The sequence below is a fragment of the Thamnophis elegans genome, chromosome Z (assembly GCF_009769535.1).
Source record: "Thamnophis elegans isolate rThaEle1 chromosome Z, rThaEle1.pri, whole genome shotgun sequence".
NCBI lineage: Eukaryota > Metazoa > Chordata > Lepidosauria > Squamata > Colubridae > Thamnophis > Thamnophis elegans.
In genome coordinates, this window is record NC_045558.1 from 18,736,205 (window position 1) to 18,761,762 (window position 25,558).

General features: G+C 39.0%; 1 protein-coding gene across 1 annotated transcript in view; it reads left to right on the top strand.

The window, feature by feature from the left end:
• PARD3 (par-3 family cell polarity regulator) overlaps window positions 1–25,558 on the top strand; it is a 492,108-nt gene that overhangs the window by 308,524 nt on the left and 158,026 nt on the right. Inside the window, exon 5 of the mRNA XM_032237658.1 lies at window positions 14,916–15,050. Within this exon, the coding sequence (XP_032093549.1) occupies window positions 14,916–15,050 (135 nt within the window). The remainder of the gene's footprint in view (window positions 1–14,915; window positions 15,051–25,558) is intronic.

The window sequence follows — 25,558 nt, forward strand, 5'->3', positions numbered from 1 at the left end:
GCCTTGCGGGTGGTGGGTACGCATGCGCACACTGTGTGCGTGCAAATGGTGGGCACCTGGCCCCATTGCACTGTACCAGTTGTAACGGGATTCGGAACCTACCACTGCTATACTATGACACAGCACCTAAAAGAGTTAAATTCTTTACTATGAAGAATCACAGGGTCCTTTATGAGCTATTAGTAGGGAAAAAATGCAGTTGTGCCCTGGGAGTTGGTGGACGATAAGGAGGAAGAAAAGGGATCAGGTTGAGAAATTTTTAACAATTCCCAGTAAAAGAAAGGACCATAAGAGTAGTTTCTCCACAGTAATGTATGTTTTTCAATAATTGTGTTATGTTATATTTTAGCTAAGTGCCTATAGCTGAGTTCTCTATTTTTTGTGTACTAAAATTTTATTTTAATCTCTTCAATTTGTCCTTTGTGCCCTGTGAAAAAATCTGCCGTCAAGTTTCCTTGTTTAATCTCAAAGTGAAAATGTAAAGAGGTTTCTTGCTATGTTCACGGCAAAAGAAAAATCTGTAGCTGATGGCAACTTATTTTTTTTTTCTTAAGAAGAAAACTGCTGTAGTAGAAAAGCGTCTGTTGAGCATTCTTGATTGGCACTTTGTCTGGGAAATTTTCCTCACTACACCTGTATTCTCTTAATATCCCATATGCCCAATATGCTGTGCACTTTTGTGAATTGGATATCATAGTTGCAAACTCTCCTACCACTTGCTAAATTATTCCTATAAGCAAAAGAATGTTCAATTGTGCCTGGGCTAAAACTTATTTCAATCCAATCCTAAGATGATTTTACATGTTCTAAGACTCCCAATAATTGGATATTGTAGGAATCCATCTGTAAATGATTGAGTCATTTTTGGAAGCTCTATAGAACCTCCAGACGAGGGGTGTCAAACTGGATTTCTTCGAGGGCCAGATCAGCATTGTAGTGGTCCTTTGCTGGCTGGCTGGAGTAGGAGGGAAGAAGGGATGGACGACTGATGGGATAGCTCCTGGATGACCTCCTGCAGCACTCTGCTGACCAAAACAGGGCGTGAAGGGCTGTATGCACCACCGCTGTGCCCCGTTTTTGACCTGGATGGCTTCCTGCAGCTCTCTGCCAGCCAAAATGGGGCCCTCTCACTTCATTTTGGCCGGCAGAGTGCTGTAGGAGGCTGTTGAGGCCGAAAATGAGGCATAGGGGGGAGCACATGCATCCCCCATGCCCTGTTTTTGCTAGCAGAAGCACTGCAGGAAGGTCTTTCTTCTATTTCTAGGCCAGCCCCACGGGCAAAATCTAAGTACCCCCTGAGATTGACACCCTTGCTTTAGACTATCTTAGATTTAGTGAACCTATTTTGTCTTGGGGGGGGGGGTGGGGGTGGTGACGACCCTAATGTAGAGTCTCAGTAATAATCCTTACCTACAATAAAAAATTAAGATTAAGATTTTTTTTTGAGAAAGAGATAACCAGAAAAACCAAGGGCTTTATAGTACACTAAGAAGTAAAACATTATATCCTGAAGAAAGCAATGTGAACTTCTATATTGTTGTCAAGAAAACTCTTTGAATGTATCTATGAAATCACCAGGAGGTTAAGGTCAAGTACGGTAGTCCTGACTTGTGCCAAAGGTGCTTTTGCAAGAGGCAACTGGACTTTTTTTTTTTTTTTTTCTTTGAAGATGTTTTGCTTTTCATCCAGAGCTCTCAGTTTTGAAGAAGCTTCTTGGATGAGAAGCGAAATGTCTGGATGATTGAGAATCCCTACAGACATGTAGTCCTGAGTTATGATCACAACTGAGCCCAATATTTTTGTAGCTAGATGAGACAATTGTTTCTAAACAACTGTTATGTGAGTTTTGAGTGAGTTTTGCCCCATTTTCTTGTCACAGTTAAGTGAGTCACTGCACTTAAGTTAGAAACATAGTTGTAAATTGAACTGGCTACCCCATTAACTTTGTTTGTCAGAAGCTCTCGAAAGGTGATCATATGATCCTGGGATACTGCAAATATAATAAATGCAACCACCATAAATAGGAGCCAGTTGCCAAGGGCCTGAATTTTGATCACATGACCATGGTGATATTGCAAAAGTTGTAAGTGTGATAAATGATCATACATCTCTTTTTTCAGTGCCATTATAACTTTAAATGGTCACTAAATGAATGGTTGTAAATTATATAATATCTGTAAGCGGAGACTTTTCTTTTGTTATTATTAAAGATAGTAACTACAATAATCTAAATGTGGTTATATTTTTCTCAAGACCTTTTCAACAAATGTGAAAAACAGGGCTACAATATTTATTCTTGGCACCCTCAAGTTTATTTTTTTCCCTGAATATTTATAGAAAAATCTAAATGTTAGTGTTTGCATTTTATCATAAAGCAGCCATATTTTTTTTAAAAAAAGAATAGGAAATTAATACCACCCAACTATGTTTACATTTCTTTGCATCATTAGCAGCTGAGCATTTGCTTTTTTGTCTTGCAAGATATTTTCCAGGACTTCCCTGAAACATGACATCTGTAGAAATGAGCAGAATGACCAAATGAAAAGGAATCTGATTGCTTTAGTATAGTCACTGAGAATTTGGACACTAAGAAACATTAAATCAAGAAGATGGGAGAAATATTGTATGTGGTGCAACATATATTAATATATCCTTTTAAAAGGACATATTTTTCATGGAATTGATAATTGTAAAAGATCATTGTGCATTTAAGGAATAATAGCGCATTTAAGGAACAGTGATCTACTACTGCAATGCGCTCTACATGGGGCAGCCTTTGAAGAGTATTCGGAGACTACAACTCGTCCAGAATGCAGCCGCGCGAGCGATTGTGGGTACACCTCGGTACACCCACGTTACACCTATCCTCCGCGAGCTGCACTGGCTACCGATCGGTCTCCGGATACGCTTCAAAGTGCTAGTCGTAACTTATAAAGCCCTTCATGTTATTGGACCTGGGTACTTGAGAGACTGCCTGCTGCCAATTACCTCCCATAGACCCGTTAGATCGCACACGGTCGGCCTCCTCCGGGTTCCGTCTACCAGCCAATGCCATCTGGCTACCACCCGGGGGAGGGCCTTCTCTGTAGCGGCTCCGGCCCTTTGGAATGAACTCCCCACGGAGATTTGGACTCTCACCTCTCTCCAGGCCTTCTGGAAAGCCGTCAAAACCTGGCTGTGCCGGCAGGCCTGGGGTTGATGAGTTCCCCTCCCCTCTCGACTTGTATGGTTGTATGACTCTTGTGTATTTTAATTACGTGTATTGTGTTTGTATCCCCTTTTCTCCTTTTGAGTTGTTCACCGCCCTGAGTCCCTCCCGGAGAAGGGCGGCATACAAATAAACTAAATCTTAATCTTAATCTTAATCTTACTTTTTAAGTAGAAATCTGAATGTTCCAAAAGTAAAATCTTATGGAGAGTCAAGATGTCTTCCTTTCTAAACCATGGAATGCTTCCTCTGTTTCTGTTGCAAAACAATTACACAACTATAATACATATGGAGAATAAATTGGTGTAATGTTTTCTTTGGAATTCAGATTTCATCTTGAAGCATACCTACTTATTGGTATAGCTTGGATGTACCTAGATTTTTAATTTTTAAGCCACGGATTGGTCTTACTATAGCTAGAATCTGGCTTTCAATGTGCAGAATATTTGAAGGTGTGCATGATTCCATTTTGCATTTGAAAGGGCAATTAACCTTTCATTCATGCCAACACATGAATGAACTGAGCTTTGGTATCAGGTTTTTTTTTTTTTTTTTTTAAAAAATCTTCTATTTAATCATCTCTGGTTTTTAAAGACTGCCTGGAAAGTCTGCAATTTTCTTGGAAGGTTTGGCATGGTTTTGTAAAAGTGGTTGTCATTGCCCCCTTCCTAGAGCTAAATAAAAGTGACATGATCCCAATGCCGCCCTGGATTTGTGCCCATGGCAGAAGTAGATCTCATGATCTCCAGTGTTTAATGCATTAAGGACCATCAAAACTTTAGATAACATATCCAAAAACATTTCAACTTCTCTCTTTCTTTCTCCCCTTTGTCTTTCATCTATTTCTTGACGTGCATTAAGGACCATCAAAACTTTAGATAACATATCCAAAAACATTTCAACTTCTCTCTCTCTTTCTCCCCTTTGTCTTTCATCTATTTCTTGCCGTGCAAGCAAAATACGCTTCTGGGCCACGATCATGGTGGCAGGGACAGCAACTCCTTCTGCTGCTGCCACTGAGAAGTGAGTAGCTGCCTGCGCTGCGCAGGAGATTCCTCAGTGCCAGACTCAGGTTGGTCCCCTTCGTGTTGATTCAGGAAAGAGCTGGAGCAGCCGTCTCTGGATGCAGAGAAGGAAAAGTTCCAGAGCCCTGCACAAGGAGGAGAACTGCAGCGTAGGAGAACTGGAGCTCTTCCCTCCCTGCACCCAAGCAACTGCTGCTGCTCCTCCCATTCTCCTCCTTCCTGAGCCAACACGAAGGGAACCGCGGCTCGCGCTGTACTGAGTCTGGCACTGAGGAGTCTCCTGCGCTGCATATGCAGTTACTCACCTCATTGCGCAGTAGCGACAGCAGGAGGAGAGTCGTTGTCCCCTCCGCCTTGATCCTGGCTCTGGAGGGTATTTTGCTTGTGCACATGTGCACAAGAGATAAGCACAAGAAAAGGGCTGGAGCGTTTCCCGACACTGAGTTGCCTGCAAAGGATGCGGAATCGCAAAAGCAGGCGAGAGGCTCGTGCCTTCTCAGGGTGGAGAACAGATTGTGCGATTGGGTCAGCAGGGAGACGCAGGAGAGGGGCCAAAGCCTATTAAAAGCATGGGTAACAGTCTTAATAGGGAATCTCAGGGTACGCGCATCCCACATTATTTTATTTTATTTTCCCCGCCTTGTTTTACACCTCAGAAATGGTACCTCTTGGCTTCCGTAGCTCTGCCCATCAACCTCCATCGCTCAGAGCGAGCTGTTTTGCCAGTGTCCTGTGCTATGCACGTCTGTCTTTCCCCCCTCCTCGCCTCCATTCCGGCTCCTACTTTACACACACAAACAAACAAACAAACAAACAAACAAACACACAAACACACAAACACACCCCTCTCCTTTTGCCGTGTGGGGAACCCGAGCCACTCCTTCCCTTCGGACTGGCTTCTTGCCACCCTCTCCGCGGGAGGCTCCTCGGTGACCCCTGTGAAAAGGTCGTTCGACCCACAGGTTGAGAACTGCTGTTTTAAAGCAATACACAACTCGTGTTCTGTGTAGTTCCAGCTTCCCTCCTCCCCATCTACCAGCTATGATCTTATTTAACAAAACAGGAAAGTACGATGTTATGATATGAAAATAGAAAATGATGACCAATGTGGGTGGTCTTACACAATTAGAAAATGGAAAATATAAAAAATAACATTGTTAGAGAAAGCGAATGAGCCTTAAATTTAGAAACTTTGAATGCTGTGTGATAGGGAACAAAAGGACTTAAATATTATAAAGTAATCATGGTATAAGAATAAAATAAGAAAGGGCTCTAACAATTGAATGTAGTCATAATTTAATTCTCATCTTGCTGTAGATGGACAATCTTGTATCATTGTTTATTTAAGTGTTATTTGTTATAAGAATTCTTTTTGAAAATGCACCTGAAGAAATGTACATAGCTTTGCTTTCTTTTTTTTCTTTTTTTTCTTTTTGTCTTATTAAAAGTACCCCCATGACAGAAGCTCTGCGTCTGCACTGTAATTACATTACATCAATCAGTGATTGTGTTTTGTTTGTTTTGCATTATCTTTATTGAAGTTTTATTGGGAGATTAAGGAAAGGAGAATGAGCAGCAATAGGGAAAAATCTGCCAGAATTCCTGAATCTTGGGAATGAACATGATCTGCACAAATTCTTTGTTTAGCCCAATTTTCCTCAACCTGGCAGTTTTAAGATGTTTGGACTCCAATTCCCAGAATTCTCCAGCCAGCAGTGCTGACTGGGGAAATCTGGTAGTTGAAATCTACATGTTCTAAACTTGGCAAGTTTCAGAAACACTGGTTTAGCCTGTCATGTAGATGTAATATTGGGCGTTATCCCAGTTGCAAGAATTGCATTGTAAATAAGTGTGGCATTTTGGTTTAATCCACAATTTGGATTCAGATTTTCAGTGCCACTATCCAAATGGAATATTGTTTAAAGAAGAAACACCCCCCTCCACCCTTTAACTTAGTAATTTCTTTCTTCCTTCCCTTCATCTTGATTTGGATCACATACAGCTGATTGGTTCTTCCAGTTGCCAGAGAAGAGGGATTTTTAAAAGGCTTTTGATAAACAGGATGAGTAAGAGGCATTTGTTTTTCCTCAAATGCTTTTTGCAGAAAGTAGAATGCAAATATTCTGGCCCTTGTGAGGATTGGAACTAAATACTTGCTCTTGTCTCTTGTTTTCCCAATTAAGGAGCGCCATTATTTCTAGCTGTTTCATTCCTCCCCTATTCCAAGAAGACTCTTTCTCTATTGGTATAATTTTGTAGTACAGACTTTCTCTGTGTATTCAGATTAATATACACCTGGAATTGTGCTGCTAGACCTGGCTGCTTTGTTAAGCATGGCTTATGGACTGCACCTGTCTCATCTGCTTTGGTTTACAAGGTCAGAGTTCCAAAATCATCAGGAAATAGGCAGAGTGTTCAATTGCATTGTAGAATGATAAAATAAACTGAACCTACCCAGAGGGGAATAGAGACTGCCAAACAATGGTGTCCGTCTCATTTAATATATACAAACATTTGTAACAAGTCACTTGCTGACGGACACAATTAGCCTCTATGTCCTTATTATAGAGCCCTGAAGTCCTGAAATGTGTGCCTGCCTGGCATCCATATAAACACAATAGTCCCAAAATGACTGTTTCTGTTTCTAAGGTAAAAATTCTATTTTTTTTTAATCTATCTCTTCATATACACATTAGTCCTTCAACAGTTTTTACCTTTCATGGTAAATGATATTCTGCAGTGATATGTTTTTCATTCATGCAAATCGTTAATAAGTTAGTGGCATACATTATGAGCAAGATTCCTTGTTTCTGGCTCAGCATCTAGAAAAGAGGCCATCTAGCACAAGGGTCCCAACCCCTGATCCGTGGAAACGGGACATGCAAGCAGCGGGTAAGCATGCTAAACTTCATTTGACTATGAAGCCATCCCCTCCTCCCCGCTGCCCACCACTACCACTGCCGGTCCGTGGAATCAGAAAGGTTGGGGACCCCGATGTAGCAAGTTTCAAATAGCACCTCTTGTCTTGGTTAGAACTGCTGTGAATTGGTGGCAGGGCCAAAAAGTCCTTGCATTGATCTTAGATTGTATTTTATTGACTGATACATACAGTCCAGAGGTGGGTTGCTACCGATTCGCTCTGGTTTGCACTTGTTCGGGCGAGCTGGGTCGCGGAACTGGCAGTGACCGAGGCTGGCCAGGCCTCCGAACTGGTTCCCCACCGCAGCATGGTTTTTTTTGGGGGGGGGCATTTTAAAAATATTCTGTGCATGTGCAGACCTATTTACAGGCAACTGTACACGTGCGCAGAACGTGCGCACACTGAACCGCCAGTAATGCCAGCAGTAATCCACCCGTAGTACAGTCCAATGTTAAATAGTGATAAAAATTGTGTCCCAGTTCCTTATTTCCTTGACCAGTTGATTGATTAATTATCTCAGGGCAAAACTTATTTCTTCATAGGCATTAGTCTTCCTTTCCATCTCACTTCAGGTCTCTAGTTGAACCCTTGGAGGCCTTCACAGTAGATCAAGAATAGGGCTTGCCTCTATTTCATGCATCTGTTCAATATATACATAAAGGAGAATGTTGCTATTCTTGAAAGTGAGATTTTTTTCTGGGCTCTCTACGGCTCTATTAAATTAGAGTCCTGCACTTTGAGGGTTAGAAAACTTCTGCTCAAAATCCACAAGTATACTGTAGCTCTTCCTTTCCCCCAAAGTTTAACATGAAAAATAATGTGCATCCAATTTGAACTCCTTATATATTCAAAGAGAAGTAAAAAAATCCTGTTCATATAGACCTCTTTCCTTTCTCCATTCCAGGGTCCATGATTAAATGCCACCCTCTTATAATAATAAACATAGGCCTCACCTAATAATCACAATTGAGCTTTGAATTTTGGTCATGGATCATTGCGGTCGTTATGTAGGTTCCTGTCAGCACCTCTCCATTTAATAATTAGGAAAGAAGACCAAGAGACTCCATTTGTGGAAAATCAAATGTACTTTTACTAATTAAAAATGGTTAAAGAGCGGTTGCATAGCAAAGTCTGGTTAATTAGGCGCGAAAGCAGTTGATATATAGAATAGCCCATTCCACACCCCCTGGCATCATAGGCCTAGTCCAATCATAAGTCCTTCAAGTGTCAGGTGTGAGATAACTTCAAAAGACATCACGAAGATGGAATGTCGGTGCCGTTAACCCAGGCGGGAAAACATCCATGCATGCGTAGTCTGTCCATCCAAAGACCTCCAGAATCTTCCTCCAGCACAATAAGTAACCCCACCCAAATACAATGCCCTCCCTCCCCGTTTCAATGGCAGCTGAAGCAACAGCAAAGCAGAAGCTGACAGTTCCCATATGACCTGATTTAATTTTATGGTAGTTTTATGATGGTTGTAAAATGAATTATAAGAATTGCTAAACATGTGATTATTAAGCAAATCCATTTTCTCGAATGGGCATTTTTTGCTAGAGAATGACAAAAAGAAAATCACTTCATGTGATTATGGAGATTGCATCCAGTTATAAATATGAGCTGATTTCCAAGTACCTGAACTGTGATCACACGACCATCTTAACTTTGATTGTTAAGTGAGGATTATGTGGGCTGAATATTGTTTGAACAAATAATTATCATTAGCTGTGGATAAACCATGGTATTAAACCAACTTTTCATTGCACTTTAATATCCTGCCTTCTGTAGGAAGCTGTCATAGTTTTTGAGTTCTCATTAAATATGAAATTGGTTATTTAAAAGATTTCCTGGATAGTTTTCCACGTCACCAAAACACTTTATTTGGATACGACATTGAATACTGACAGAATTGAATCTGATCAATGGGACAGCTTGTTGTGGCTGTGATTTTTGGGCTCCAGAATTATAAAAAAATATTAATATTTATTTAAAAAAATATTTATATACTTATAATATAATTTGTAATAATATAATATTTATTGATAAAACTACAAAATGTAAGCCAGGTTGGCCTAATGGTTAAGGCACTTAGGTTAGAAAGTGGAAGATTATGACTTCTAGTCCTGACATATCACGTGAAATGTTAATACCACTTCATAATGCCTTGTCAAGATCATTAAAGTGGTATTAACACTTTATAAGTGTTAATACCACTTTATAAGGCCTTGGTAAAGTCACACTTGGAATACTGCATTCAGTTTTGGTCGCCACGATGTAGAAAAGATGTGGAGACTCTAGAAAGAAGGCAGAGAAGAACAACAAAGATGATTAGGGGATTGGAGACTAAAACATATGAAGAACGGTTGCAGGAACTAGGCATGGCTAGTTTAATGAAAAGAAGGACTAGGGGAGATATGATAGCAATGTTCCAATATCTCAGGGGTTGCCACAAAGAAGAGGGAATCAAACTATTCTCCAAGGCACCTGAGGATAGAACAAGAAGCAATGGGTGGAAACTAATCAAGGAGAGAAGCAAGTTAGAACTGAGGAGAAATTTCCTGACAGTTAGAACAATTAATCAGTGGAACAGCTTCCCTCCAGGACACTGGAAGTCTTAAAGAAAATGTTGGATAGCCATTTGTCTGAAACGGTATAGAGTTTCCTGCCTCGGCAGAGGGTTGGACTAGAAGACCTCCAAGGTCCTTTCCAACTCTGCTGTTGTATTGTTTTAATGTATAAGCACGGGCCCAGCTATGTCACTTTGAGCTAGTTGCTCCCTTTCAGCCAAAGCCACCTCACAGGATTATTGTTGTGAGGAAAATAAGAAGAGGAAGATGTTTTGGCCTTGGGTTACTTCTAAAAACAATAAAGGTGGGATAACAATAAAAGGACCTAGAGAAATGGAAGAAACTAACATTTTTCTTTGCTAAGCCTCATTGCAACAACATATGTGAATATATTATCTAATATGTTTTTTTTATTTAAAATGGAACTTATTCTATATTCCAACAAAACCATTCAAGATTCTTCAAAGAACAATAACTTCATATATAGACAGAAAGACTAGGGGGGGGGGGCGGGGCGGGGGAATCAAGAGTAAAATTCAATTTTTTTGCAAGATACCAGAAAGAAGTGGATTTGCAGTTCCTAATTTGAATTATATCATGCAAGCTGTTTCTTGTTGATAATAGAACTGATCAAAGCCACAAATAATGAATATCCATTATAGAAAGCTTAGCTGATGATAGGTAGTTATGGGGAACCCCCCCCCCTAATGAATTAAATGGAAACATTGTAAGACAAAGTTTTATAAAAAATATGGTACCTTTAAAAAAAACCAAGTTTTTAAAGTCAGCAACTTCACTATTAACTTGACTGTCACATATTTTTTACTCTAGAGACAACTATAATAAGGGAGATTTAATCACATATGTCAGTTCAGTGTATCTGAACTCAGAAAAGAGATTAAGAGCACAGTAGGAATTGTTCAGTGAAGGTACGAATATCACCATAGTTGATATATTTACAATTTGCTACAGGAATAAAAAGTAACCTAGAGAGAGACCTTGAAAGAAAGATGACAAAACCAAGATAATATACTAGGCAGTGGTGGGTTCCGGATCCTGTTCCAACCAGTACGGTTGCAACAGGGCCCGGCGTCATCCACATGAACCCGTGCGCCCCACGCGCACACACGGACAGCGCGTGCCTGCATCTTACCTTCCAGCGATGCCTCTGCGATGCTCCAGATGTTCGGCGGAGTGTCACACAGGCGCTGTACATGCTATGCACGTGCATGGAAGCGCCAAAGGCTTTAAGTGACAGGTAAGGAGCGAGGGTGGGTGAGTGGGCCCTCCTGAGCACTGTACCGGAACAGTACCTGGTGCTCCGGGCAAGCTCCGGTCCACTCGTACTGGGATGTACCTCCTGCAACCCACCACTGATACTAGGACATATATATTGATATAAAGTGATCAAATGTGATTAGGAGATGGAAACACCCGAATGATGAATGAATGTTGTGTTCTATTTTTACTTATGTATTGTCTCATGTCTTGTCTTGTATTCCCCTCCCCACAAATTGTAAGCCGCCCTGAGTCCCCTCAGGGAAAAGGGTGGCCTATAAATAATAAACAAACAAACAAACAAACAATTAAAAATTGAAAGTAAAGTAGGTGCAAAATAGAACAATGGCAGGTGTTATAGACAACTCCTTTAAATAAACCATATGGATTACTTTTCTTCCCTCCCAGAAATCGACTTCAATTATAATCCATTGTGCCATTATTACTTTGATAAATATCAACAATGTTTTCCCGATTATTAAATTATATTGAGCACTGTATCGGATCCAACAACTCCAGCATTTGTTTCTGAATATACAAAATTTCAAGGGTGTAATGGGATTTTTAACACAATTGACTATTTGTTTTAAGTGCAGAAATGTGCATTAACATGCTAATACAGAGAAGGGTTTAAGTTAGATAGTTTAATGACCATTATATTCAATAGAGAACAATCCAATGTTTGGTTTCTTGTATATGTATCTGGCAAAATTCTGCAAATATATTGAAGTTCTGGAAGGTTAGCAAGAGGGGGGAGGGGGATATCTTAAAAGAAGCCAGTTGCAATTCACTTACATATTGACTCCAAAAAATATGCATGGGCGTGTCCATTAGGTCATTAAAAGTATAATGTGATTCCAGGGAGAATTTAGTTTCCCTGTGACTTTAAGGTGATATCTTAATAGGCAAAAATCTACCACAAGAATATTGGGGTGGTGTGTTTTTTTTTTTTTACTATAAAGCAGGATAAATCTCACAAATAGAAACAATTTTCTCTCACTTATCTGTGAATATTATTGAAATACAGGCAGTCCTTGACTTATGACCACAGTTGACCTCAAAGTTTCTGTTGCTAAGCGAGACATTTTCTAAGTGAATTTTGCTGTCCGTCCATCCATCCATCCATCCATCCATCCATCCAAATTTGGCCACCCACTCACTCTTAGTGACTCTGTAGTTTCAAAAAATAATGATAGTTAGATTCACCTCCATGTGAACCCCAATGAACAAAACCAGTGATTATGTGGGAGGTAGGGCAAGAAATGACTGTCTACTCTCCATTTCATTCCCAAGTAGATCTGCTGACTCAGTAGTCTTAGGTGGCTAGATACCTCAAATACAGAGGTGTTAAAACCTTGTTTTTGGCAGCACACTATAGCTGATGCATACTGATATTAGTAGCTTTTTATAGTTAAGAGCTTTATGGTATACCTATTTGAATTCCTGAACTGTTTCTACTGATTAAATTTATTAATCAGATAACTTGGTTATCTGATTCTGAGCCCTGGACAGATGTCAGCTTTTCACAGAGGGCTATTATGATAATTGACCTCTTTGCCATTTTAATTTACTTCCCTGTTTCCAGGTTTAATAATGCTTGACAAAGAATAGTGACTTCCCAAGCCTATTAAATATTTTAATATTTTTTAGTTCTGCATGATCCTTGTAAGCTCTCTATGATATTTTCTCTATCAGATACTCAAGGTTACATAATGGCCATTTGTCATAATGTATACTTTTGAGAAATTTGATATAAAAATATACATTTTATTTACATTTAAAGTTTATATTTTTTTTCTCTACTTCACAGAGTCCTTGATTCTGGACTATGATAATACATGTTAGATTAACTAGATGACTAGAAGTTCTTCTTTTTTATGCAAATAGTTACTTGGGTAGGGGCAAGAGAACCAGGCATATTTTAAGTTTTATTTTATTTTTTAAATTTTACTTTTAGTTTGTAATCCATAATAAGAGGATAAAATAGGCCTTCTCTGTAAAAATAACAAAGGTGGGATAAAAATCTAATAAATAAACAGTGGTTCTGTAGTAAACTAGGAGTAAGATAAGATTATGCATTTGAAATAGACGTATAAGCTCTGAGGATCCTAGTGTTGGTAGTTTGCAGAAGAACATACACATCTTCCGAGAGAGATAATTTAATGGAAATTGAAAGATGATCCAGGATTATTCAGGCAATCCTGTTCCAAAAGTACACACAGGAAATTATAATTATCAGTCAATATAGAATTGGGAATTAACTCTTCATTATCTTTCTGACTTGTTTTCAAGGATCATTATCAGCTCACTCAAAAGTTGTCATATAAGTTCACATCAGTAAATTAAGGCTTTGGAGTGAGTTTCATTCACATTAATTTATATTGCTTGTCTTGACTTTGATTTTATCTTACCTTTGCACCATTTCAATTAATTTAATAATTGTTTCTGGCTTTTAATAATTGCAAATACATTTCTGGCATAAAGAGGAGGTATGTATCTGACCGGCTGCCTTTTACCAAAGGCTTTTGGATGTATATGTTAGTAGCATAAAGATAAATTTCTGGGCTGTCTTCAGTGCCTGTTGTACCCCCTAGTTACATTTTAACATTTTAAAAGTTTAATTCTGTTTTATTTTGATAGACAGATGGGAGCACATGGGCGCATCTTGAGTTTATAATGGCAAACAGAAATTTATAGATATCAGGTGGAACATAAATACTGTTTTCTTAATGTATTCCGCTGCATTTGATTCCAAAGAGAAACAGGTTTAGAATGCTGTACCTGAGATATTCACTAAATAAGCCAAATCCTGTCCCATTCATGTTGGAGGAAGTGTTTAACACACTTCCAGGTTGAAAGGATTAGCTGATGACATCACCTATGCCCAGGGCACATTTGCGGGTGCTCCCTACATATACCTGTCAAGGAGCTGGAGAGAATTGAGCCGAGGTGGTGCAGTGGTTAGGGTACAGTACTGCAGGCCACTTCAGCTGACTCTGTTCTGCAGTTCAGCGGTTCAAACCTCACCGGCCCAAGGTCGACTCAGCCTTCCATCCTTCCAAGGTGGGTGAAATGAGGACTGTGGGGGCAAGTTGCTGACTCAATTTGCTAAAAAATCTGTAAACTGCTTAGAGAGGGCTGAAAGCCCTATGAAGCGGTATATAAGTCTAATAAATAAATAAATAAAATAAATAAATAAATGATAGGAGGTCACCCCACCACACAGCAGTACTTGGGTGTTGAATGTGGGTTAGTTAACCCCCAACCTAGAATCCTAACCATCGAGAAGCACACAATCCTTGCTTGACTGCTTAATTAACTGGATTCATCTTTGGTTGGTCCTAATGTAACAGTGAGTTTGGGAGTATTCTTTAAGTAGTCCTCTACTTGCAACTATTCATTTAACAACTGTTTGAAGTTACAATAGCATAAAAAAGTGACTCGTCATATGGTCTTGTGTTCAGAATTCAGGTTCTTGGCAACTGGAGTATATTTATGATGGTTTCAGCATCCTGGGATTATCAAATGGCCATGTGCAATCATCTCAGATAGCTTCCAATAAGGATAGCCAAGGGAGGAAAACATATTTACTTACTGAGCATGTGATTCACTTAACAACTGCAGTTATTTGCTTAACCAAAAGGTCATAAAATGAGGCACAATTCAACAAATAACGGTCCTGCTTAGGAATAGAAATTCTGGTTCTGATTGTAGTTGTAAGTCAACTCCTACAACTCTCTGTAGGAGTTCTTTGAAGTTCTACAGAAGATTTCCAGTGGAAATATTCCAATTGTTTATTGACCAGTCAGTCTTGGAGAGCCATCTTTTCCAGTCTTGCTCTAAGGTTGTTATTCTTAGACAGTGTTTTTTGCTTTGGCTTTATATCATAGGAGTTTCCTCCCTTTGTTTTAAAACAGAAAGATGAAAATTACAGAAGTCTCCCTCGGGACACCAGTACCTGGTCTTCTAACCAATTTCAGCGGGATAATGCTCGATCTTCATTAAGTGCCACTCATCCCATGGTAGATAAATGGCTGGAGAGACAAGAACAGGTAACATATATCTGTTTATGATAATCTAATATGAAATATTAATTTTATATATATTCACAATCATACAGGCATATAGAGGTAGGCAATTTAGTGGACCCTGGGAAGTTATGAATTTTAGTTTCCATTAAGTAAAGGTAAACGTTCCCCTTGCACATATGTGCTAGTGATTCCCGACTAAAGGGTGCGGTGCTCATCTCCATTTCAAAGCTGAAGAGCCAGCGCTGTCCAAAGACGTCTCTGTGGTCATGTGGCCAGCATAACTAAATGCTGAAGGCACATGGAATACTGTTCCTTTCCCACCAAAGTTGGTCCCTATTTTTCTACTTGCATTTTTTTACGTGCTTTCGAACTCGAACTCCATTACACGATGCTAGGGATTTAAACCGCTGAACTGCCAACCTTTTTGATCAACAAACTCAGCGTCTTAGCCACTGAGCCATCGTATCCAATACGGGGTGGTACCAGCCGGCACTACTGCCAGTTCACTCATGGGCGTGCTGCATGCACATGCACAGTGCAATAAAATTGTTCTATGCATGCCTAGAAGCGAAAAACAAGATGGTAGCGTCTATGGCACCACCGGAAAATTGTTTTGGGGGGATGTGGCAGGCCTGGGTCATTGCTGGTTCCTTTGCTGGTTCCTTAAAAACCTTTTAACATTTTTCTGCAGTTTTGTTCACTTTGTGTGGAAGTAAAACCCATATAGTATTTCTTAGTCTCATGTTAGTTACTTAAGCTGAAGATTCTAAAGCTATTATTACAGTTATTATTTTCTTTTTCTTTTGTCATTAAATTACATGTTTGTTTTTGAAAGCAAGTTGAATCAGAAGTCTTACTGGTGGCCTTCTAGAATATGTATTCCATTTACATATTTGAATACATTTCAAATACAGTTATGCCTTTTAGTGTTCTAACCCAAAATTTTAAACAAGACATTTATTTTCAAGAAAGTTAAATTACTTTTGAGATAGAAGTGATAAAACAAGTCAGAATTTCATTCCACAACTGAATGCCTTTTTCTTTAAGTATTTTTCTATAGTGGTTTAAAAAAAAACTATTATATTTGATGTTAATGAGTTTGCATGTACCTAGAAAGAAAGAATTCTTTGGTGATTTCATATCAGCGGGATAATTAATTAAACTGAAATTGTGTAACAGGGCATGAACAATGGAAACAAATTCTTAATGAGAACTGACTGGAATAAAGTACTGGAGAGGGTGATGAGGTTTTGAACATGAAAAACATAACCATGCTTAAAAATCCTGATCCTGAAGGCTTCTTTTCCCTCTTTCTCTTTTTAAAAGTAGAAAGTATTCAGACATTTAATAATACTTATTTGCTTGCTTTGGGACAAACCACTTGCCGACCCTGCTTAACTGAATTGGACTTTCTTCCATAGTAAAATGATTAAGCCATATGGGGTAATACTTCCCCTGTAACCTTCCACCTTCAGTTCACCTTTCCACATTATGAGTGGAATGTATAATAATAAATTAGGAAGCTCTTCCATTTCATAAAAGAGAATGGGATTTCTAATTAGAAGCCAAATATTTTTTCCTAAATTATCCTTAGGTAGACTGAATCCCATCCCCGAGGAGTCCTGATGGACAAAAATACTATGAAATCATTAGTTGGCATTATTGATTTCAAAGCATGGTTGGATATAAATGCCTGACTTGATAGTTTTGATCTTTGAATATTATAAAGTGTTTCAAGGAAGTAGTTTCAAGAAATGGGGTTAATTGAGGGAAGCAATTCATTCCGCAGAAGTTGAATCTAGGTCAGAATATAGTGAGACCACTATATTGAGGGACACGGTGGCTCAGTGGCTAAGATGCTGAGCTTGTTGATCAAAAAGGTCAGCAGTTCAGTGGTTCGAATCCCTAGCGCCACGTAACGGAGTGAGCTCCCATTACTTGTCCCAGCTTCTGCTAACCTAGCAGTTTGAAAGCATGTAAAAATGTAGTAGAAAAATAGGAACCATCTTTGGTGGGAAGGTAACAGCGATCCGTGTGCCTTTGGTGTTTAGTCATGCCAGCCACATGACCATGGAGATTTCTTCGGACAACGCTGGCTCTTCAGCTTTGAAACAGAGGTGAGCACCGTCTCCTATAGTTGGGAATGACTAGCACATAGGTGCGAGGGAAACCTTTACCTTTATAGTGGTCTCAATAGCCAAGTGTAATACCTGAATCACTTTTTTAAAAAAATATATTTTATTCATTTTCACATTCCATTTTACAATCACTTATATACAGGGTATTTGCTATAAGAAAATTTTTTTTAAAAAAACAAAATAAAAAAGAAAACACAACTCATCATTCACAACCCCACCTGACACTTCCATCCTCCATACACCCCATCTACCCCCTCCAACTTTCCTTTCCTCCCTCTAACACTCCCCTCCTACTTCCCTTTCCCCTCAAACCTTCCTTACTCCCAACACACCCTCCTTACATTCCCCTTACTCCTTCCTTACTCCTCCCTCTTCTTTCCCTCTACCTCCCTCCTTGGTGTATTCCTTTATTCAAGTGTTGTTTATTATAATCTGATAAAAAGTAAAATAAACCAAGGAAAAAAAAATATAAAGAAAGAAAAGAGAAAAAAAAGAAAAAAAAGGAACAACCGTATATAAGTGCATTCTTGTTCTTATTGAGACTATGTTGACACCCACCCACCCACCCCCCATAAATCCCCATCCCTAATCCTCCCGACTTCCCAGGGCCCACACCTGGCACTGCCTTCTATCTAAAGTATCTTATGTTCGTATGGATTAAAAATAAAAGTAATATATTAAAGGAAAGAAAAACAAAAAAAAAAAAAAAAAAAGAAAAAAGAAAAAAAAAGAACTCTTTGTGTTAAGCTCAGCCCCCCCATCTTTATCTATGCTTAAATAGTGTAAGTCATTCTATCTATATTTTATTCTCGTCTCTTGCTTCTTTGTTATCTACCCAGACCTCCTGTAGACTCTCCCGTTCCTCTTCCTTAACCTTGTATTCAGATAAACATTTATACAAATTTGTATAGACATCAATATACAATCTAGCTCAAAAATAATCCCTTCTAGTAAAATTTAAGCAGCGTGGATCGTTCCACATATTCAAATATTACTTTACAGAAGAATAATCAAACTTTCCCTTCTAATAGGATTTAAACAGCGTAAGTAATCTTTCTTAACCTTATTTTCAAACAGTAATTCAAAATAATCTGACCAAACTTTCTCTTCTTAGTGAACTTTAAGCAGCGTGGATCAAGTATTACTTTACACAAAAATCAGTTTGCATTCTATCTTAAAATGATCCCAACCAGCTTTCCCTTCTAATAGGATTTAAACAACGTAAATCATTCCGCATACATTTTACCCTCATCCCTTGCTTCTCTGATATTTACCACTATCAAATTTATGCAGACATTAGTTTAAAATCTAGCTCAAAATAATTTCACCAAGCTTTCCCTTCTAATAAAAATTAAATAGCATGGATCATTCCACATATTCAAATAATACTTTCAACAAGAATCAGTTTACCTTCTGTTTTAAAATAATCTCATCCAGCTTTCCCTTCTAACAGAATTTAAACAACATAAATCATTCTGCATTCATTTTACATATATACATTCAGTATCACCCCACCAATATACGTAAATCATTCCGCATGCATTTTACCCTCATCCCTTGCTTCTCTGATATTTACCACTATCAAATTTATGCAAACATTAGTTTAAAAGCTAGCTCAAAATAATTTCACCAGGCTTTCCCTTCTAATAAAAATTAAATAGCATGGATCATTCCACATATTCAAATAATACTTTCAACAAGAATCAGTTTACCTTCTGTTTTAAAATAATCTCATCCAACTTTCCCTTCTAACAGAATTTAAACAACATAAATCATTCTGCATTCATTTTACATATATACATTCAGTATCACCCCACCAATAAGTTCCGCTTTTTCTACCGGAGAGAGGTCGCAAACCCCCATTCAATCCACAACTTTGGCGAGTAATTTAGAATGTCTAAATCCTCGATCTCCGCTTTTCTGCTTCTCCGAGGGAGGAAAAGCTACCCCCTCCATCTTGCAGCCATGTGGTCCGTTGCTTGCCTTCTCCTTCGACTTGTCTCTCCTCTTTTCCAAGTGAGTCAGGAAGCCCCGCCTTCAAGGTCTTGTAATAGAAGTCTCGAGCCTCCGAAACAGAATTGAGACGAAATCTTTGATTCTCAAATGTGACCTGAATCACTTGACTGACAATATGTTAGACATATCAAGCAGGAATGGGACTTCGTGAACACTCACACATCAATCTTTAGAAGTGAGAAGGGGCAGATATTTGTCATTTTATCCTTCCTTTCTTGGCGTGTGCGCTGGCTAGCTGACTTTGGCCTTCTTTTGAGGCTGTTTTTGCCTCCGGAGGCTTCCTTGAAGCCTCCTGTGCATGAAAAACTGGCCCTATGGGCAAACAGGAAGTTCAGGAAGAGACTTCCAGTTTGGCCATAGGGCCATTTTTCACCCTCTGGAGCCTTCAGGAAAGCCTCCCGAACTTCCAGGTTCCCCATAGGTCTATTTTTTGCCCTCCAGAGCCTTCAGGGAAACTCCTGAGGCCTCTGGATGGCGTCTGGGGGTGGGGGGGAGGTTGTTTTCCCCTTTCCCAGGCTCTTAGAAAGCCTCTGGAACCTGGGGAGGGCAAAAAAACCGTGCCAAAAATGGGAGGAGGGAGGTGTTCCTGGTTGCGCATGTATGCACACAGTGGGGGGGGGGGTCATGTGCATAGCATTATGGGTATGGCATGCCAGCACACGACACCCCTCCTGCACTCCCCCCGCTTTTGGCATGGAAGCCAAAAAAGGTTCGCCATCACTGTCCTAGACATTCAGGTATATGTGTTGTTGGACACATTATCTGACAGAAGGGATCCTTCAGTCAGTTTGTTATGTAAATTGAGATTATTTTGTGCCATATTGTACTGTTTACTATTTAACTTCTCCCTGCAATTTTAAGATCAGGAGGTAATTTTCATATTGAGTTTTGTTACATTTATGCGTACATCATTATTGTCTGAACATTGCATTAGTACTAAAAGCCAATTAAATCAGTGGTGGGTTACAACCGGTGCCTGCCAGGGGCACCAGGTACCGTTCTGGTACGGTGCTCCAGAGGGCCCACGCTCCTTACTGGTATTTGAAACTTTTGGGGCTTCCGTGCAGGCGCACAGAGTGCACGACACCTATGTGATGCTCTGCCGAGCAGCTGAGGAATTGCGGGCAGTAAATATGCATGTACGACCTGCGCACGTGTGCACATATGCTTTACACGTTCATGTGGCGGGCGCCCGGCCCCATTTCACTGTACTGGTTGCAACGGGATCTGGAATCCACCATTGAACTAAATGTTTAAAGACACCAACAACATCATCATTACATATTTGTCAGAATTTAATTCCATTAAGTTCAGTTCCTAGGATTTAGTTTGGATTGTATACACACACAGAGAGCCGGGAAGGGGGGGGGGAGAGAAGGATAGAGAAACTCCCAGTGAATAACAGTGAAAATTTGGCTTTAGTGAAGAGTCAGTGAATGTTGTTCAACAATATCCTTAATTACTATAGTGCCCAGCTAATGCATAACTGAAATACATTAGTAGAATTAAAACTTTGTATTTTTATTCCCTTGCTAGGTAATACAGTTAATGAATATAGATCTGACCAAATAAGATTATTTATTTTAATGCTTTACATCATTGTAAAACTTTTAGCATAGCATGGGCTCTTCAAACTTTAAATAGAAGCAATCCTTGCAGCCACTTCAAAGATTGTGAAGATTAAAAGTTTCAAGTGCATTAAAGCAATTCCCTTAATTGTGTCTGTAGAGGATATTATATCTTCTGCTATAGATTTCTTTATTTACAATTCACAAAGTATTAGTTAGAAGCCCTTTTTGAACTTGGTACTTAGGGACATTTTCGCTGTTGAACTACTTTATAAATAGTTCAAAATATTAGCTCATCATTTGAACCCAAGAAATAGCTAGAGCCTACCAGAGACATTTTCCATTCCTCATCCTTTCATTTTTTGATGAGCTACTTTTAATTTTTTTTTTTTAAATGAAATTGATGAAATTCACAGATAGAGGATGTAGTGTTTGTGCTGGGTTTTGATGACTTTTACATGGAACTAGAGAAGTTGGGAGTGGATATCAATTATCAGTTGGTTATAGTAATTAGAATTCAAAGATTCGTAATTGATATACCTAAGAATAGGGAGGAAGAGAAGGGCAACCAAGTTACTATTTTGTATTTTTCTCAGAGGCAGCTGTTTAGACAGTGCTGGGGACAACATATTGAATTGGTAGCTCTTTCATCCAGCTACCATTCTGTGAAGAGATAATCATATCCTTGTGGATTTTCTAAATATTTGCAGATTTTCACTGCTTCATGTTATCAGAGCTCTATGCCAGGGAATTGGGCAGCAGGTGTCCCTATGGAATTAGAGAGGCTGACACAAACTTAAGTTCTATATAAATAAATATATTTTATATCTATATATACATCAAACAAGATAGTCAGGCAAACAGGAGGATCATGAGGTAAATTACAGAGCGTACAGGGCACCACAGGAAAAAAAGGCAGGGGGAAAAGGGAAAATCCTTCTTCCCAATCACAGTGCAGATTGCCTCAGGTTGGAGCCAGCAATATTCAACCAATCAACCACAACTGTGTGTTCTGGCTCTCTACACAACCCCACCACAAGCCCTGGTCCAGTGACTAAATTTAAATATCTTAACTAAGTCCTAAAAAGGTGACTTAAAATCTTCATGTGAGATCTCTAAAGTGGGTCCTTTAAAGATTTACGAGATCATCCTCTAATGCCTCTTCCTTCCATGGACTATCTTATAGCAGTCCTAAGAAAAGTTATATTGAAGAAAAACTTCAATATTAAGTATGTTAAGTGGAAAATACAGCTCATCAAGAATTCTTCTACAGTTAGAAAAATGGAAAATGTGTTGTAGAACAACATATTGAAAAACCCAGATATTTATTTTAATGTCTGACAACAACAGAGTAGACTGATTTGATGCTCCATGTTTCCTTTGTATAAGAGAAAGAAATCAGGGCACCAAAAATGCTGTCCAATATACCCGTTGGCATTCATTCTTTTCAACATCTACCCATTGATCTGCAATCAGTTTGAAACTTAGTATTTTGTCTGCCAATCTTGAGGTCCTGGGTTATTAGTTCAGAAAGATAGGACTAAAAGCCTTTTGTTCTTCCTGTTGGATATTTCATGTTTCCTTGTTAATTTAGATTTTGACAAGGAGATGGACAAACAGACATGAGCAGAAATTTCCAATGCAAGGCTGAGAAATATTTGACTAAGGTGGCTTTTATTTATTGTTTTATTTGTTGTTAGTTGCGACCCATTGCAACCCCATGGACAATGTTCCTCCAGGCCTTCCTGTCCTCTACCATCCTCTGAAGCCCATTTAAGCTCATGCCTGCTACTTCGGTGACTCCATCCAGCCACCTCATTCTCTGTCGTCCCCTTCTTCTTTTGCTCTCAATTTTCCCAACATTAGGATCTTTTCCAGTGAGTCCTTCCTTCTCATTAGGTGGCCAAAGTATTTGAGTTTCATCTTCAGAATCTGACTTCCTTCTAAAGAACAGTCATGGTTGATCCCATTTATAGGTGTTGTCTTTCTTTCTGTTTGTACATTTTATTTTTTTACCAGTGTCCTGATTTATAATAGTAGTTATTTATGCTTTTATGAGTCTTTTACAAAGTTACTTTAATATTGTGCCTTTACTTGATCTTTGTCACACACAGAGCAAAGACAGATAAATTTGATAAATGAATGAATAAACACAACAACAGATGAACTAAAACTTAAGAGGCACAAAGATTATCAGACTCTTTTCAACTAAAGGTCCTAAAGGTTGTTCATTCTTTTCCATATTTATTCATTTACATCCCACCTTTATTATCTTTATAAATGGCTTAAGATGGAAAATATACATAATATTCCTTCCTTCTACTATTTTCCCCACATCAACAGTCCTGTTAGGTGTTTGGGCTGAAAGGAAGAGTGGGTGGCCCAAAGTCACCCACACATCTCATGCCTAAGGTGGAACTAGAATTCCCAGCCCCCGATTTTCTAGGCTAGCACCTTTAACCATTAGATTGAACAGGCTTGACAAACTTTCTTTACAGGTTTTTCTTTTTAGTATTCAGATATAAAGCTCAATAATCATATAAACACAGAGTATGTTTGTTTTCCAAAATGACAAAGTGGGCTTTCATCCATGAACTCTTTTTACATCTGACATTTGTTCATGTTAAAAGGGCTGCAAGCCTTCACATTGTGTTGGCAATCATATTAGCATGCAACTGTTCATCTGGAATATTTTTTTTTCCCAGAAGGAGGGCTGAATAAAGAATTACATCTCTTTTTTTGGGGAGCAAAATGTCATTGGAACAAATCGTAGCATGCACACCAGAGCAGCGTGGCAGCTATTTGGAGTGTAGAAAGTTTGAAAGTCAGTACATATAAAGGAACAATAATCTGCTGGTGGAACATTCTGCTCATTTCATTGAATTTAGTTGTTAGATGTATAATGTCAGGCTCCTCTTGTCAAACATTAGAACTAGAAGCAATGCCAAGAGGCATTCAAGGCTGCAGACCTCTGATAAGCATGCTTATTGCACATGCACCCTGCAAGCTGTTGTGAAAAAATTCCAATGATTGCTGTGTATCAAATTCAAGCACTATTTATAGTGAACTCAATGTTCAAAGTGATGTTCCTTCTTTTGCTGACCATATGGTGCAAAGGGCTTAAAATCTGTCACTTTTGGGCAGTTGTTACTATGATAATAGGCTAGACTGCTTGCTTCTAACTTTGCCAGGATTGATGCTCACATATATCTTCCCCTTTTCAACAGAAATTCCAGGCAATGTATGTACCCATAATTATCAAATGGAATATGTTCAACTAACTGTGTCAGTAACCCAACACCTTAAACAGTACACAACATTGTAGCTTTCACATTTAATGAAGCAGTCAGTCTCTTTTTTAAATTCTGGAATCCTGTTTGTCTTTATACCACATACTTCATCAGAAAGTCAGAGCACTTATCAGATCCATGAAAGATGATCATCTTTGACTTCAAGCTTGTCATCTATAAAGACAAAGGTTGAAAGGATGAAAATTGGAATGATTTTTTTTTAAAAAAAATCCATATTCTTAAAGGGTGCACTGTGGGGTAGTTGAACTGTATAGGAAATGGCAAAGAGAGAGGGTACCACATAATGATGTCAGTGACCACTTGCATTTGATGTAGCCTGAACTTCACTTGTATGTTGAAATAGACAATTCTTAAAAGTGGCTGAAATCATTTTCAGAATGACTTCACCTGAAATCTGATGGTTTCTTGTCACTTCTGCTACAATAGATAATGCTTGGTGTTGTCACAGATCATCTCTTTCAACAGATTGTCCCTTTGCTGATTCTTACAGGGCAGTGGTTAAAAGGAGCAATTAATTAAGACAGATGCTTTTTCTCCTTCCTTCCTTCCTTCCTTCCTTCCTTCCTTCCTTCCTTCCTTCCTTCCTTCCTTCCTTCCTTCCTAGTCATTTGCCCTCAATAAACGAAGGCCTGGCCATTTCTATCACTTTATTCATCGTGGTTAAATATATTATTCTCATTATCCTCTTCTAGAATCACATCCATCTATATTCACATTGCAACTGCATTCCTCAAAGTATTTAAATAGCCACGTGTATTGACAAACAAGGGACAGCTTCTTCTTCTGTTTTTCTTGTGGTTGTTAGTTTTCACTGGCACCACCACAGAAAATGAGCCAAACACAGTTTGGAGAAACCTTTGAAGGGACTGCTTTGAGGCATTTGGAGTTTGTAGTTGCTTTAATTTTCTGAGGAGGAGTGATGTATTGATAGTAATATGCTTTGCTAAAACCCTGTTTCGAATGATTTGCATAGCCGGATATATGGATGAATGGACAGACAGACTGTTATACACTGAATCTGAATTTTGAGGCAGAAACAAGAAATATCTACCATGTCTTCTTTCTCTCATAGACCAGGCCAAACTGATCTCTTTCCAGGAGCCATTTTGTTTTCAGTTGCGGTACAGCTGCTCTAATGGCTGTAGAGTTGCAGGTTGATATATTTCTAAGAATGTCTGCATTTTGGAAAATGCCTCCTCTGTGACCAGTTTCTTTACTGTTATTCTTGCCTTTATTTTGAGTGTGACATTTCAGACAGAATAAATAGAATATTCTGTTTTTCCCGTTACATTTTCTTGGAATCACAGAGAGCATCTTGCTTTTGACAATCTGTGGTTCTCTACAAACTATAATAATTTTCTAGTCTAGGTCCTCCTTGTTGCAGCCCGCTGGTGGCCAGTGGCGCTGGCAGCAGAGTTGGACAGTGAGGAGGTTGGGGACGAACATGTGCCAGTCCTTCCCTCAAGGCTGAGGGAAGCTCAGGCGAGGGCTCTGCG